At 47.0% G+C, this 12,472-nt stretch overlaps 1 protein-coding gene across 11 annotated transcripts in view; it reads right to left on the bottom strand.

Moving 5' to 3' along the window:
- LOC135915994 (protein O-mannosyl-transferase Tmtc3-like) overlaps positions 1–12,472 on the bottom strand; it is a 953,411-nt gene that overhangs the window by 213,280 nt on the left and 727,659 nt on the right. Inside the window, exons 1-2 of one of the 11 annotated variants that reach the window (XM_065449187.1) lie at positions 12,263–12,288; positions 12,067–12,140 (exon numbers count right to left, since the gene is read on the bottom strand). The exons of the other annotated variants lie outside the window; for them this stretch is intronic. Of the exons in view, the coding sequence (XP_065305259.1) occupies positions 12,067–12,140; positions 12,263–12,264 (76 nt within the window). The 5' untranslated portion in view covers positions 12,265–12,288. Of the gene's footprint in view, positions 1–12,066; positions 12,141–12,262; positions 12,289–12,472 lie in introns of those variants that run through there. 11 annotated transcript variants of the gene reach the window in all.

Raw genomic sequence — 12,472 nt, 5'->3', positions numbered from 1 at the left:
GCTTGACATGTATATAACGCTTTCGGAAGTCGTATACGGAGCACTTGTACCGCACGGTGTGTTACTTCTTCCTGGCCTCATATTTCTCAACGGAATCTTTCCTTTATAGGACCCTAGTAGAAGACAGCACGAATAGGGTTTTCTACAGCCTAAGGGATTGTGACATGGCTAAACAGTTCTTTTTTCTTTCTTTTTTTTCTTCGCAGAGCATTCACAGTCAGCCCGCTATACCTTTCACTTCCGGAAGGACGGCCTCTAAAGAATAGTTGCAAAATATATTTTCTTATTAGGCATCTCGTTGTTGTTCCACCAGTTAAACTTTAGTTTATAAAACGTATTTGAAAAAAAGGCCACATGAGCTTCAAAGTCACTGGTGGCATATCTGCGATGACGGGAATGAAAGTAAATAAGCGAATAGGGCACATTTGTCTCCCGTGAATATACAAGGTTGCGCGCATTGTCGTCGCCTAGGAGAATGACGACAGTACGCCTAGAAGAAATGACGGGCTGAGATGGCTGCTCAGGCTTTCATTCTGGGTGTGTACCATTTCGTACGTTACACGAAAAGCAGAAAAAGAAATTCAGCGGTTCCTTCGGCTCTGAACTGTATTAACTGCGACAGCAGAGCACAGCGGACCCCTTCACAAAAACAACTTCTCCTTTGCGATGCGCACAACGTGTTCGTCGCCCGCTACAACACCGCCAGCTGTTCCCTTCGGAGTACATGCACAGATGCCACTACTCTCAAAAGTCTGCGTGTCTTCAGCACCTCGCCCAAAATGTCCAGCGCCATAGCATCGCGACACTGCGGTGGTTAGCGCATCCAGTTCCGAATGTCATGCTGCCGCGGGTCGAAGATGAGGATTTGGAGGTGGAGGATGTGGATGTTGAGGTGGGTTGACGACAACGATGTCACGGCAAGAACGGAAAAGCGGACGGACACAGCATACCCAGCTCTTGATGACGTCAGAAAGCAGACTGTGCACTCGAAATGTTCGCGCAGAACCTTGAAAGAAGCGGAAAATATGTCGGATTATTACACACACACACACACACACACACACACACACACACACACACACACACACACACACACACACACACACACACACACACACACACACACACACACACGCACGCACGCACGCACGCACGCACGCACGCACGCACACACACACACACACACACACACACACAAACACACACACACACACACACACACGCACACACGCACAAAGAAAGAAAAAAGTCCGAGGGCACCTAAGCACTTCTTATGAGTTGTGAATGCGAAAGCATTCACAACTTATTAATATCCAATTGAACGCCGCTGAGCGGTCCTTACAGTTATGCACTCCTCGCCGTCTAGCAAGCGCGTTGAGACGCTTGACGCGTTTTGATTTGGCCTTACCGAGGCGGGGAATGAACGCACTCATGTTATACACTCATGACATGACGCCACCTCCTCCCTATTGGCAGGCGCCGTCACGTGCCCAATCTTTAATCAGCCAGAACCGTGGAGCCACCGTGGCGTCGGGGAAACGTTCTCGTCTCGCACCCCGGGTGCCCGGGCTAGATTCCCATACAGACCGAAATTTCCCAAATGTTATTTTTACAAGCATTGATTTACTTTGTTTACAGGAACCTCACTGTGAAATTTGACGTCAATCCGAGCATTTTTGACGTGTTCTTACTTTTTGCAACGTCGGCAATTTTTGGTAGCATCTGTCGGTCACGGCGACTACAACGGATTTTCGCTTAACGGGGCATATAATGCTTTCGCATTAAAGCGCAATTAATTCGCAGGAACAGGAACAACCACACTATTATTGCGATTAACCACTCGTTCAAGCGAGCGACCAGCCTGATTTCATGTTCCTATGTAAGTGCTGGTTGTTGGAAATAAGTGCGCGTTGAACAGTTGGTTGCGCTCGAGTGAAGTCGCGTAAAGACTATATACTCGTGTTTGCTTTCTCGCCTTTCCGCTTCATCTTCTCGAGCTGGTAAACGGCACTGACGCTCAGGGCGAATTGAAGACACTCAGCGCGGTCGTACTGCACCGCGTGAATCGAAGTGCTATAAGCAGCCGAATTCAGTATTAATTAATCATAACAAAGTGCGCGGGAAGCGACACGTACAGGCGCACGTACTCGATGTCGGCGTTACGGTCTGAAGGTGTGGGCGTATAAGAAAGTAGACGTAGAAGAAACGGGGAACCGTCAACTGCCAGCGTAAACTGAACCCGAGGCCTCGGCAAATAAGAGAAACGAGCGAGCATAAAATAAATCCGGCAGCAAATATCGACGGCGGATGTGGGACGGCATGGGCGACGCACGCAGAGCGACCGGACGGCACGTGGGCGTCGGCCACAACATGCACGCGGCCGGTACACGCAGAGCCGACGCGGGTGGCGGTAGCGCGTCTGCCCATACGGCGGCGTCGTTTGGCGCGCTCGCTGCGGCGCTCTCGCCCTCGTAAAAGTGCACTTGTTTGTTCCGGCCAGGCGTCGGCCAGCGCCGAGCTTGTAAAAGAAAGAAGGAACGAAAATCGGCAAGGCGTGACACGCCGGCACCTGGCCGAGCTCTAAACCATGAAAGAGGCCCGGTCGGTTGGTGAGGCCTAGAGAAAAAGGCAAGCAAGAAAGAAAAGGGAGGGATGGGAGGAGCGCATAAAATCGGAAACGGTGCCATATAAGCCGCGCTCTAAAAGCATTTACGCCTTCGCGTTGGTCGCCGCCGTGGGCTGACTGATCGGCAGCGGGCGATCGCATTTGCGAACAGCGCACGCGATAAAAGTATGCGCGCGCGGCAATCGAGCACGTTGGCAACGCAAACAACCCTCACGCCCCCCATCCCCCCCCCCTTTCTCGCTCTCACAAACAGCCAGTCACTCATGCATAGAGAAGATACGCGCCTCCCCGTACAACAACACACGCGCGACTCTGTCGCGAATTGGTGCAGCCTATATAAATATATGGCGGTACTGCACACGGATGGCGAATTATATATGGCTTTGTAGGGTTATAGCAGCTCCGCTGGCTTCGCTGCTGTCCTCGATGCGGCCAAAAATGGGCTGCCATAGCAAGAAATGAAGGCCCGTAAAGACACCATCGTAAAGTGAGGAAGGAAGCACGAAGCGTGTGCACAGCCGACTGGGAACATAAGACGCCGCCTTCCTTAACGCCCGCACGGGGCGCGTTTATGCGGCGCTTAACAAGCTGCAGAAAGATCGACGGCACCATGTGTCAGTGATGTTGCCGCGAGCAGGCGGCGTAGCGGTCGTTGAGAAGAGTGATCTTTATGAATGAACATACTGAATAAGTATGAAGAGGAGAGAGGGATGTTGCGAGCGACACATCCACGCTTGGAGCTGATTTATTCGATTAGAAGTAAACGCGCATATATATATATATATATATATATATATATATATATATATATATATATATATATATATATATGGAGAAAGTGGAATTACGTTGTAGTGGCGCATTATACCATGCGCTTTTACCTGCAACAGTCATTTGCTATACCATTACCTATCGCTGGCAGAAGAAAAATAACAGCTCGCGAACGACCACGTCGTAAGGCACAGCAAGAAAAAAAAAATGCCTAACGCGTCTAATCAAGGGCTCTCGTCAACGCGTCGGGTGTTAATTAGGAGAACAGGCTTGGTTATTTTGCTAACGAATATGGAAGAGAATCGATTGCAACACTGCGTTGAGTATATCCGCCATCCCAGACTGTGTTTGTTATGTGTTGGATCAGTGACTGCGGTATGTTCAGATTATTGCGATTACGCTGGTTAGTGTGGACATAAGCATGGATTACACTTCTAGAATAACCGGTTGGAAGACAGCGCCTCTCCTGAATCCTCTTTTTAGCGCATTTTCCGCGTTGCTTTTTTTGACAAGCTTTCTACCAACTAGCCCAAGAAGACTTAATCCTGATTTGCAAAGTGCCACTTCACTGAAAGTGACTGGCTCATCTGCCGGTTTGAGCTGACAAAAATCCACATCACAATTTTGATTGCGCCCCTTCTTTTAAATACTGCGCAGGAAATCAACGTCTATGATTTAAAAGACAGAATTCACAATGACGCAATGGTAATTTAGTATAAGTATCTTTACCTCAAGGTGCTTTTGAATGCGATTTCTAAAAACCAGAGGCGAATTCGCGTCGAATGAATGAATAAGAATTACGAGCGAACCGACTTCACTGTGCCGCTTTGAACTTCGTCACCGATTAAGCGACACAGAAATGGGTCATGTTTTGTAATTCCAAAGCAGCTCTTCACAACCTCCATTCTTCTTTACGTCACAGAACATATGAGCTGATGGTATCCGGAAACTGAGCAAGACATCATCTTTTAGTGGTTTCCGACTCACTGCGGCATCGTCGGCAACGATTTTGCTGACCAGCCTGCCCGGTGTGCCCACCGAGAACACCCAGACGCTTCCAATGTCTTTTGAGAGGCTGGATGCTACCAGGGCTCTTCGTCCGCTTGCCCGCCCCCCCCCCCCTCCTCAAAAAAAAAAAGAAATACGCAAATTCTTTGGAGTTCCCCGCGCGTCTCCAATTGCCGACTGCGTAAGCTGTACCACTCGCTACGGCTACAAGTGCCACCTAGGCTTTGCAGCTGCTAATCAACGCTGATGCAACGGCTGCAACCGGAAGTGGCGTTTACGAAAGCTTACTCGTACCGTATTGGAATGGCTGATAGCCCGAAGTGCGACTCCTGTGAGTGCGCGGAAACCATGAGCACGTGTTGTACATCTGTCCTCGCTCCCTCGTTCAACGCCTCTCTTCCAGACAAGTCTAAACCGAGTAGACTCGAAAACATTTTTCGATACAAAAATCTCGGACCATGGTCACATCCGCCGCTGGCGCAACAGGCTATCCTTGCACTGGTGCAGTTCCTGAAGTACACCGGCATGAATGAACGTTCATATTCCTTCTGCGCACCCTTCCAAGTGCACACAGTCCTCATTCTCTTCCTGTTTCATTTTTCTAGTCCCCATTTCCCTTATCCCCAGTGAAGGGTAGCAAACCGAATGCTCTGTTGGTTTCCCTGACTTTCCTCGCTTTCCCTCTCTCTCTCTCTCTCTCTCTCTCTCTCTCTCTCTCTCAATGTTCCATAATTGCACACGATCTAGTAGTCGGAACGCTATAGTTGAGGCCCCCGGATTGACTGCGTGGCGTTCTCTAACCCGATATTGAAATCTCAGCACACGGACGCCACTTCATTCCGCCACCATGGAAATGTGGCCGCCGCGGCTGTACACCAAACCTGTGACATTGTACTAAGAACACCACAGCCACACAAGCAAGATACCGTGGGAGCTACTTCTGCAAACATGATAACGTTCTACTCTGTGACGCCCATCTCCGATGGACTGCGCCAAGTTCAACTGCTGCAAAAAACAAAAAAGAATGTCGCAGACAAAGATAGTTTGTGCACGCTATAGTGTCTATTCGGAACCTGAGCGTTATGACCGTTATGATTACCCGTTAAAACGCGGTTAATCTGCGCATGAAGATAAGATTAATTAAACTTGACACTGATATTTGCGCTTGTTTAATCATTAAAGGGACACTAAAGCGAAATAATAAATCAGTTTAGACTAATAAAGCATTGTTTGAGAACCCTGCAGGCAGTCATTTCAAAGTAATAGTTCGATTATTAGATGAGAAAATCAAGGTCGAAGTATCAGTATTTGAATTTCACGCCGAAACTCCGCCGCCGGTGCGACGTCAGGGATTCCAATGTATGTTTTCGCATTTGGGCCGCGTTGGCTGATTAAAGGTTCCCGAAACTTGCCATGTTTAATATTCGGTTCCTTTAGGACACAATATAGTCAGTCTGCACCGCTATATAATTAAGTATAGGCCCTAGAAGGTGCCATTAAAACACTTGGCATCACAGCAACCAGGTGCGGGAACTTCAAGGAGGCGGCGCCACCCATCTTTCATTCTTGCGCTTTTTCTGGCTTACCAAGAGTCTTACCGGGTTAAGAGTGGTGTGTTTGATGTTTAGAAAGGTAATTTACTGATACAGAAGAGATCATTTTTCTCTTTAGTGTCCCTTTAAGAAAGGTGATACTTACACTTCGGAAAGGTACAGGTTATTCAAACAGAGAGCAGCGGTTGAACCTGTATTTGGAATGCGTACACATTCATCGTAAATTCAGCGACAGGTTGCCACTAGTACTATCAGAAAAATATTGTCTAAACTTTTTTTTTCAGAACTGCGAGGCTTATGCGAAATCGATGCACGTTCAATCATCACTTGTTTAGTGCCATTAATTTGGCAGTGCATACGCGATGCCACGCTCTGTGCTGCACGGGGAACGACCTAAACGGGCAGAATATTTGATGCCTCGAAAGAACAGCAGAAATGTTACGGCACTTGTAGGATAAAGCAAAGCTGAAGGGTGGCACGTATGTATATAATGTTTACGCCTTTCTTTTTGTCCCCGCTCATCTCTCCATCTTTACTTCCCCTTTCACTTCCCCAAGTGCAGGGTAGCAAACCGGAGGCTTTAACTCTGGTTAACCTCCCTGCCTTTCTCTCATTTGCATCTCTCTCTCTCAAAGCGGCGGTTGTGATTTTACAAGTTCGTTAGAATGGCGAAACATCTTTGCAGGTAGTGCAAAAAAACATCCCTCGACTTAAAGAATCTATCTGAACAAAAGCACAAGACTGTGTGAGCAGTGGCGTAACTTCCATTGCGAAATGTGCACATTAAGCTAATGGCATACCGAGTCATAAAGCGCTGCTGGGTTAAATATAATAAAAGAACTGGTGATTAGAATGACGTCAATGCTAGCTCGAGGCTCAAAAGACATGTTAGGACTAGCACGAATGGCCTCGTCTGCTCATAAGATGCTTTCTGATTTCACTTAGGAACTAGCCCAACGCTCTACGTTTTAATGATAAGATTAACTCCACGCAACTCCCTCAGTATACGGTCCTTATTGAATAGAAATGTGCTCTGATCGCAAGGCTACTTTCAGTGAACAAAGCTGGTACAAAGGGCGTCACGATAGCAACGCGTCGCGTGAATGACGCCCTGTATTTTGAAAAGGGAAGCACAGTAACGAACGTACAATACAACATCAAGAAAAAAAAAGACATATGTGTGCTTAGGAGCAGCCTTTCTCACATAGCACCATGGCTGTCCGTCAAAAACCCTTCTTTCTTGAATTAAACTTCCATATGTCGTTCTATATCGAGTTTTGGAAGCTGCATCGTACCAGCAGCGGTAAGAAAAGAACATTTTGGAAGCGCTCTTCCCTGCGCCGCAGAGTACCTATCTTCAGGAGAGAAATAAGGTGGCTGCAGTTTTATTCAACTCCGGCCCACTACAGACTTCGCACAATGCGTCGCGATAGCGCAGGCGGTGCTCGAACATAGCAGCATAAGTAATCTGGTCAGAGCAACAAGACACACGCAGCCGCCGCGGAAAATAAAAAAGGTAGAAAACAAGCACTTAGCACTGATTTGAAAACGGTGTTTACGTCCTCGACGTATTGCATAAATGGCTCCTTCTTAAAAACGAAGCAACGTTTCCCACCGCACTTGCCTATACGAATGGCCTTGGCGCGGCGCCGTGACCGATTACATGCATGGCTCTCAGAAGCAAAGTCCCCGATACGCGCCGGAAGGTACATATACGCTTTCGTATATAAATACAAACCAAGCGCGCTCTAGACGTACACACGAAGCAGCTTCCCTGAAAAAAGCCCGCCTTCCTATTTGGCCAGAAACTCGACCATCGCTCTTTATATTACTCCTGTAACGACATCGCCAGAGAAAGCACAGTCCTGAAGCCATTCGCGCGATTGGAATCTCCACATCCGGATTGTTTGTCTCTTCCAAGATGCAGGCTGCGGCCTATATCTGAGCTCTGTCTCTTATCCTTTTCTCTCTTAGGCCTTCCTCACTCTCCACCCCCCAACTATACTCCCTTGTGTTGCCGTCTAATACAAAAATTTTATCTGTCTATGTGTACTTGAATCATTTCATACTATCGCTTTTGGTATTTGTTTTATAGTGTACGCATTATCACGTTCAGACCCACGCGAGCGTTTGCGAGAGCGCATCCACTCCCGATAATTGCTTCGAGATTTGTTTCCACGTGTGAATTTCTTGCGAGAAAAAAAAAGAAAAAAAAGAAAGAAACACACCTAAAACAAAGGAAAACCAGAACGAGACGTCGTCGAGAGAAAATTGGAACATAATCAGTATTAAAGTGAGTCCCAAAAACAATTTTGTGGCGAACAACAAGTAGCGTGCTCGAAAATGATTCTTTTGGTATATTGCGCCAGAAACAGCAGCACGCGGGCCCACATTGATAAATGACTGTTTGCATTCATTTTTCAGAGTGAGTACGTTCCTTAGAACTTAGTGCATAAGTCTACCCGTTTCGCCGGTTACGCCACCTGGCAACAATCATGCGGGCTTTATTTTTTTCTAATATGGTGACGATAGAAGACAAAAAGAAGCGACAAAAGTGTACGGGGCTTGTGAAGCGACGCGTGCCTGTCCTGCGAGCAGTGCTTAGTGCACTGCTTCTCTCCGACAATTGAAAACCGGGAGCCGACTTCACGGCACCTTTCGTTCGAATAGTTCGTCGTTAGTCGGCCACTTTTGCTAAGAACGCGTTCGCAATCCCGGTTAGCCAGGCCTTTTTGTTACGTAGCACTTTAACGTGCAAACAAATTCGGCACCCACTCTTTTTTTTCAATTGACATATTTTAATGAAGTCTTGTTCTGGCCAACCTCGTTGCATTTGTCCTTTTTTTTTCGCCTCTCTTTCGATCTCTCTCTCTCTCTCTCTCTCTCTCTCTGTGAAGTCACAATACTATACATTCCTACCCTAATAGAACGTTCCTTAAAGCACTCCAGTAATTTGATATATCTTCCGTATGCTTTCCGTATAATTCTTACGGAACCTATGAAAATAACGTATCAGTTACGTTTACCTTAAGAAAGCATCGTACGGGAAAACATAAAGAATTATTGGGGTGCATGCGAAACGCTTCTCTAGGCTAATGACGCAAACTTGAACCATTCAGTGACTGTAGATATATAGTCATGCGTGTACATTGCGCAAGAAATTATATTACCGTGGGCGCTCTAGTGATACAAAAAATGAGAAACAAGATATTCACGCTTAATAATCAATGTGCATTGTAGAACTGGTACAGCGCAACATACAAAGGAAAAAACAAGCCGAGCCGGCCAGATAAAGGAACAGAGCGCTCTTTCGGCTGGTTTCTAATATTCAAACTTTCGGTGTCATAGAGAGGGAGAGAGAGAGATACAAGCTTTAATGATATGCTGGATATCTTAGCCTGGCTGTACGCCTGACATGCTACTCCAGGCACTGAGTGATTGATGATTATGATATATACAGTGATAAACACTTAACAGCACGTACAGTCACACACGCACACACACACACACACACACACATACATTCATATATATATATATATATGTACTACAGCGATATTTGCAAGGAAGGAAAACGTGGAGAAGGAAAGGCAGGGAGGTTAACCAGTTTAGCTTAACCGGTTTGCTACCCTACACATGGGAGCGGGATGGGGGGGGTGAAAGATGGGGAAGCAAACCTTACATATCATCCGTTAGAGCCCATCAGTATTGCGTGGTACGTGATATCACTGTCACAGCCGCTTGTCCAATCCCGTCTCTTTCAAAAACCGAAGTAGTCCCTTCGTCGCCTTCAGCTGCGATGTCTTCTGTCGGTGGCATGTGAAAATCGTTTCGAGGGACAATGGTCTAGTGTCAAGGTGCGCTAGAGCGGATGCCAGGGACTGTCGCTGAACATTATATTCAGGACAGTTGCACATAATGTGTTCCAGCATCTCTTCGCAAAGACATTTACAAAGTTTCGTTAAGGCTTATGGCCCGCAAGAACGTCAGCAGCATTTTCGTGGCACATAACGCGCAGGCGGTGCTTTGCCATGGGCCGAGAATGTGCCGCATTTCTAAGCGCGAGTCCCGTTGCAGGTGTGGTGCCGCCTTCAGGCACTCTCTCTGACACGTAGCTGCAGCACCCGCACAGAACATGTTGCAGGTCTTCAGGGGCGTTGCATTCAAAGCACATTGGCGAGTCGGTCAGTTGAATCTCGGACTTGAAGTAGTTGGTGTAGGCCACGTTTAGTCTTATGCGGTGAAGGTATGCTAGGTCTTGTCTACTGAGGCCTCGCGGCATGTAAAAGCCACACGATGGATCTATTTTTTACAAGGGTCCGTACTGCAGGTAGCTGGTATCTGCCCAGAGCGATCTCCGGAGACGCCAAGCGTGTGCAGATACCAGTGTCGCCGCGTCTTTTCTCGAAAAAGGCATGTGTACCATATCTCTCGAAGTGTCGTGTCCAGCTTTGGCAGCATGGTCAGCCGGGACATTGCCTTGTATGCCGCAGTGGGCTGGTAACCACTGCAGCACGACGCTGCGATGCAGTTCGCAGGCTTTATTGCAAAGGCGTCTGATGTTCATTACGAGTTGTTCCTGCATGCGTGACGACTTTGGGGTCTGCAGGGCCACTCTTGAGTCAAAGAAGATGACCCAAGACTCAGCTTTCTGGTCGATGACGTAAATCAGAGCGGCTCGGAGTGCAGCTAGTTGAGTGGCTGTAGTTGGAGTGCAGTGACCGAGAGCGGCAGAGATGGTAACACTCGCAGACGAAATCCACACACCAATGGCAGATGATGCAGACGTAACGGAGCCATCAGTGTAAATATGATGGTGAGCCCTGTAGCTGGCGTTAATATGCTGTTACTCTACATCCATGTAGCATCATCGATTTAAGCCGAACTAATTTGGTTAAGCACTGGTTAAACACTGCAACAATAATTCTAGCATGTGTGCAAGCGCTTATTTATCAATAATCTAATATTACTAGCCAGTTTTTGAGCATTCAAAAGCGGTATAAGTCCAAGTTAGAAATTTATGTCCTATTTGGGGAAGTATCAAACTCCGATATTTTAAAATTTGTGTTATGTTATTATTTTTTTACAGACACCATAGTTGTATAGCGAACATTAAAGCTAGAAAAAAATATTGCGAATGTGTTTATGCCGGATAAGGACAAGCAATTCGTACGAGGCGTCTCTAGATGTGTTATAGTTGTCATGGGGCTCACCTTCGGTAACGCGGCGCCGTCGTTCAAGTCGAAGTGGAATCGGTTGAGCAGATTCATCAAATTTAAGACTAGGTGAGCATGGGGACATTTAAGTACGAAGCATATACAGGGGGATATAGGCTGGGTGCCTTCTGAGGTACGATAGGCGCAGAGTAATATCTGTTTCAACGATCAGCTGAGGAATACTAATGCGTACAGACGCGCCTAGGACGCTTAAGCTGCGGCGCAGAAAAAAAGAAAGAAACATAACATAAAACGAGGAAGAGAAAACATTTAATGCCCTTCTTAATAGACTGCGGCAGTGTAGCTATTTGAATTTTCTTTTTGCGGCTTTTTTTCTATATTCGTATTTTCATTAGCTTATTATTTTGCTTATTCAGTTTCCAGTATGTATGAATTGTCTTCATCCCCTGCTTCTGTATGTGTTCTGAAAGTGTTTCAAACGTTCCCTACACTTGTAAACGATGCTCATTTTGTATATATACAATCGTTTCCTTCAACTGATTGTTTTCCTTGGTCGTCACTAAGTGCTCGCCATTGTGTGCGTGTGTGTGTGGGGGGGGAGGCGCTAGGGGAGGGGAAAGGAGTATTTGCTCACTTCCTCAGGTGATTTCTGGCCATTCGTGCGGCAATCACATGTCGCGAGAAAGCCGGCGTCTACAGTCGCAAACAGTTCCAATATCATCAAACAAGTCAATCATTCAAGCGGGTACAAAGAAAACATTGCACATATACTGGTGTAGTAAAGAGCGCTACACATAAATTCAAGAACGCAGAGCGGAATTCGGGGATGAATGAGCGATGAAAACGTAATCGCAATTCAAAGGGTGGCTGCTGCCTGCTGCTCAAACCGAGATCAGGATCACGAATGCAGAAAAACACAAAACAAACCCACCTTCACAGCACCTTTCACCGCCCCTCTTCATAAGTGATGCCATCCGTCCAGCTAATCCCTCTGTGCATCCGGGCCTGCAGCGGTATAGCTTAGTGGCTATGGCGTTGCGCTGCTTAGCTCGACGTCGCGGATTCGAGCCCGGCCGCGGCGGCCGAATTTCGAAGGGGGCGAAATGCAAAACCACTCGTCTACTTACATTTAGGTGCACACGTTAAAGCACCCCGGATGGTCCAAATTATTCCAAAGTCTCTCTCTCGCGTTTCACTGGTGTCTTCACCACGGTGTCTCTCATAATCATGTCGTAGTTTGGACGCGTAAAATCCGACAATTTATGTTTTTCCGCGCCTGCTCAAACGCGCCTCATGCGAACGCAGAGCCCTTCCTAGCCTAACCTCGCTGTTAGATG

Source organism: Dermacentor albipictus, chromosome 1 (genome assembly GCF_038994185.2).
Source record: "Dermacentor albipictus isolate Rhodes 1998 colony chromosome 1, USDA_Dalb.pri_finalv2, whole genome shotgun sequence".
NCBI classification, from domain to species: domain Eukaryota; kingdom Metazoa; phylum Arthropoda; class Arachnida; order Ixodida; family Ixodidae; genus Dermacentor; species Dermacentor albipictus.
This window is presented reverse-complemented; position numbering and strand designations above follow the sequence as displayed.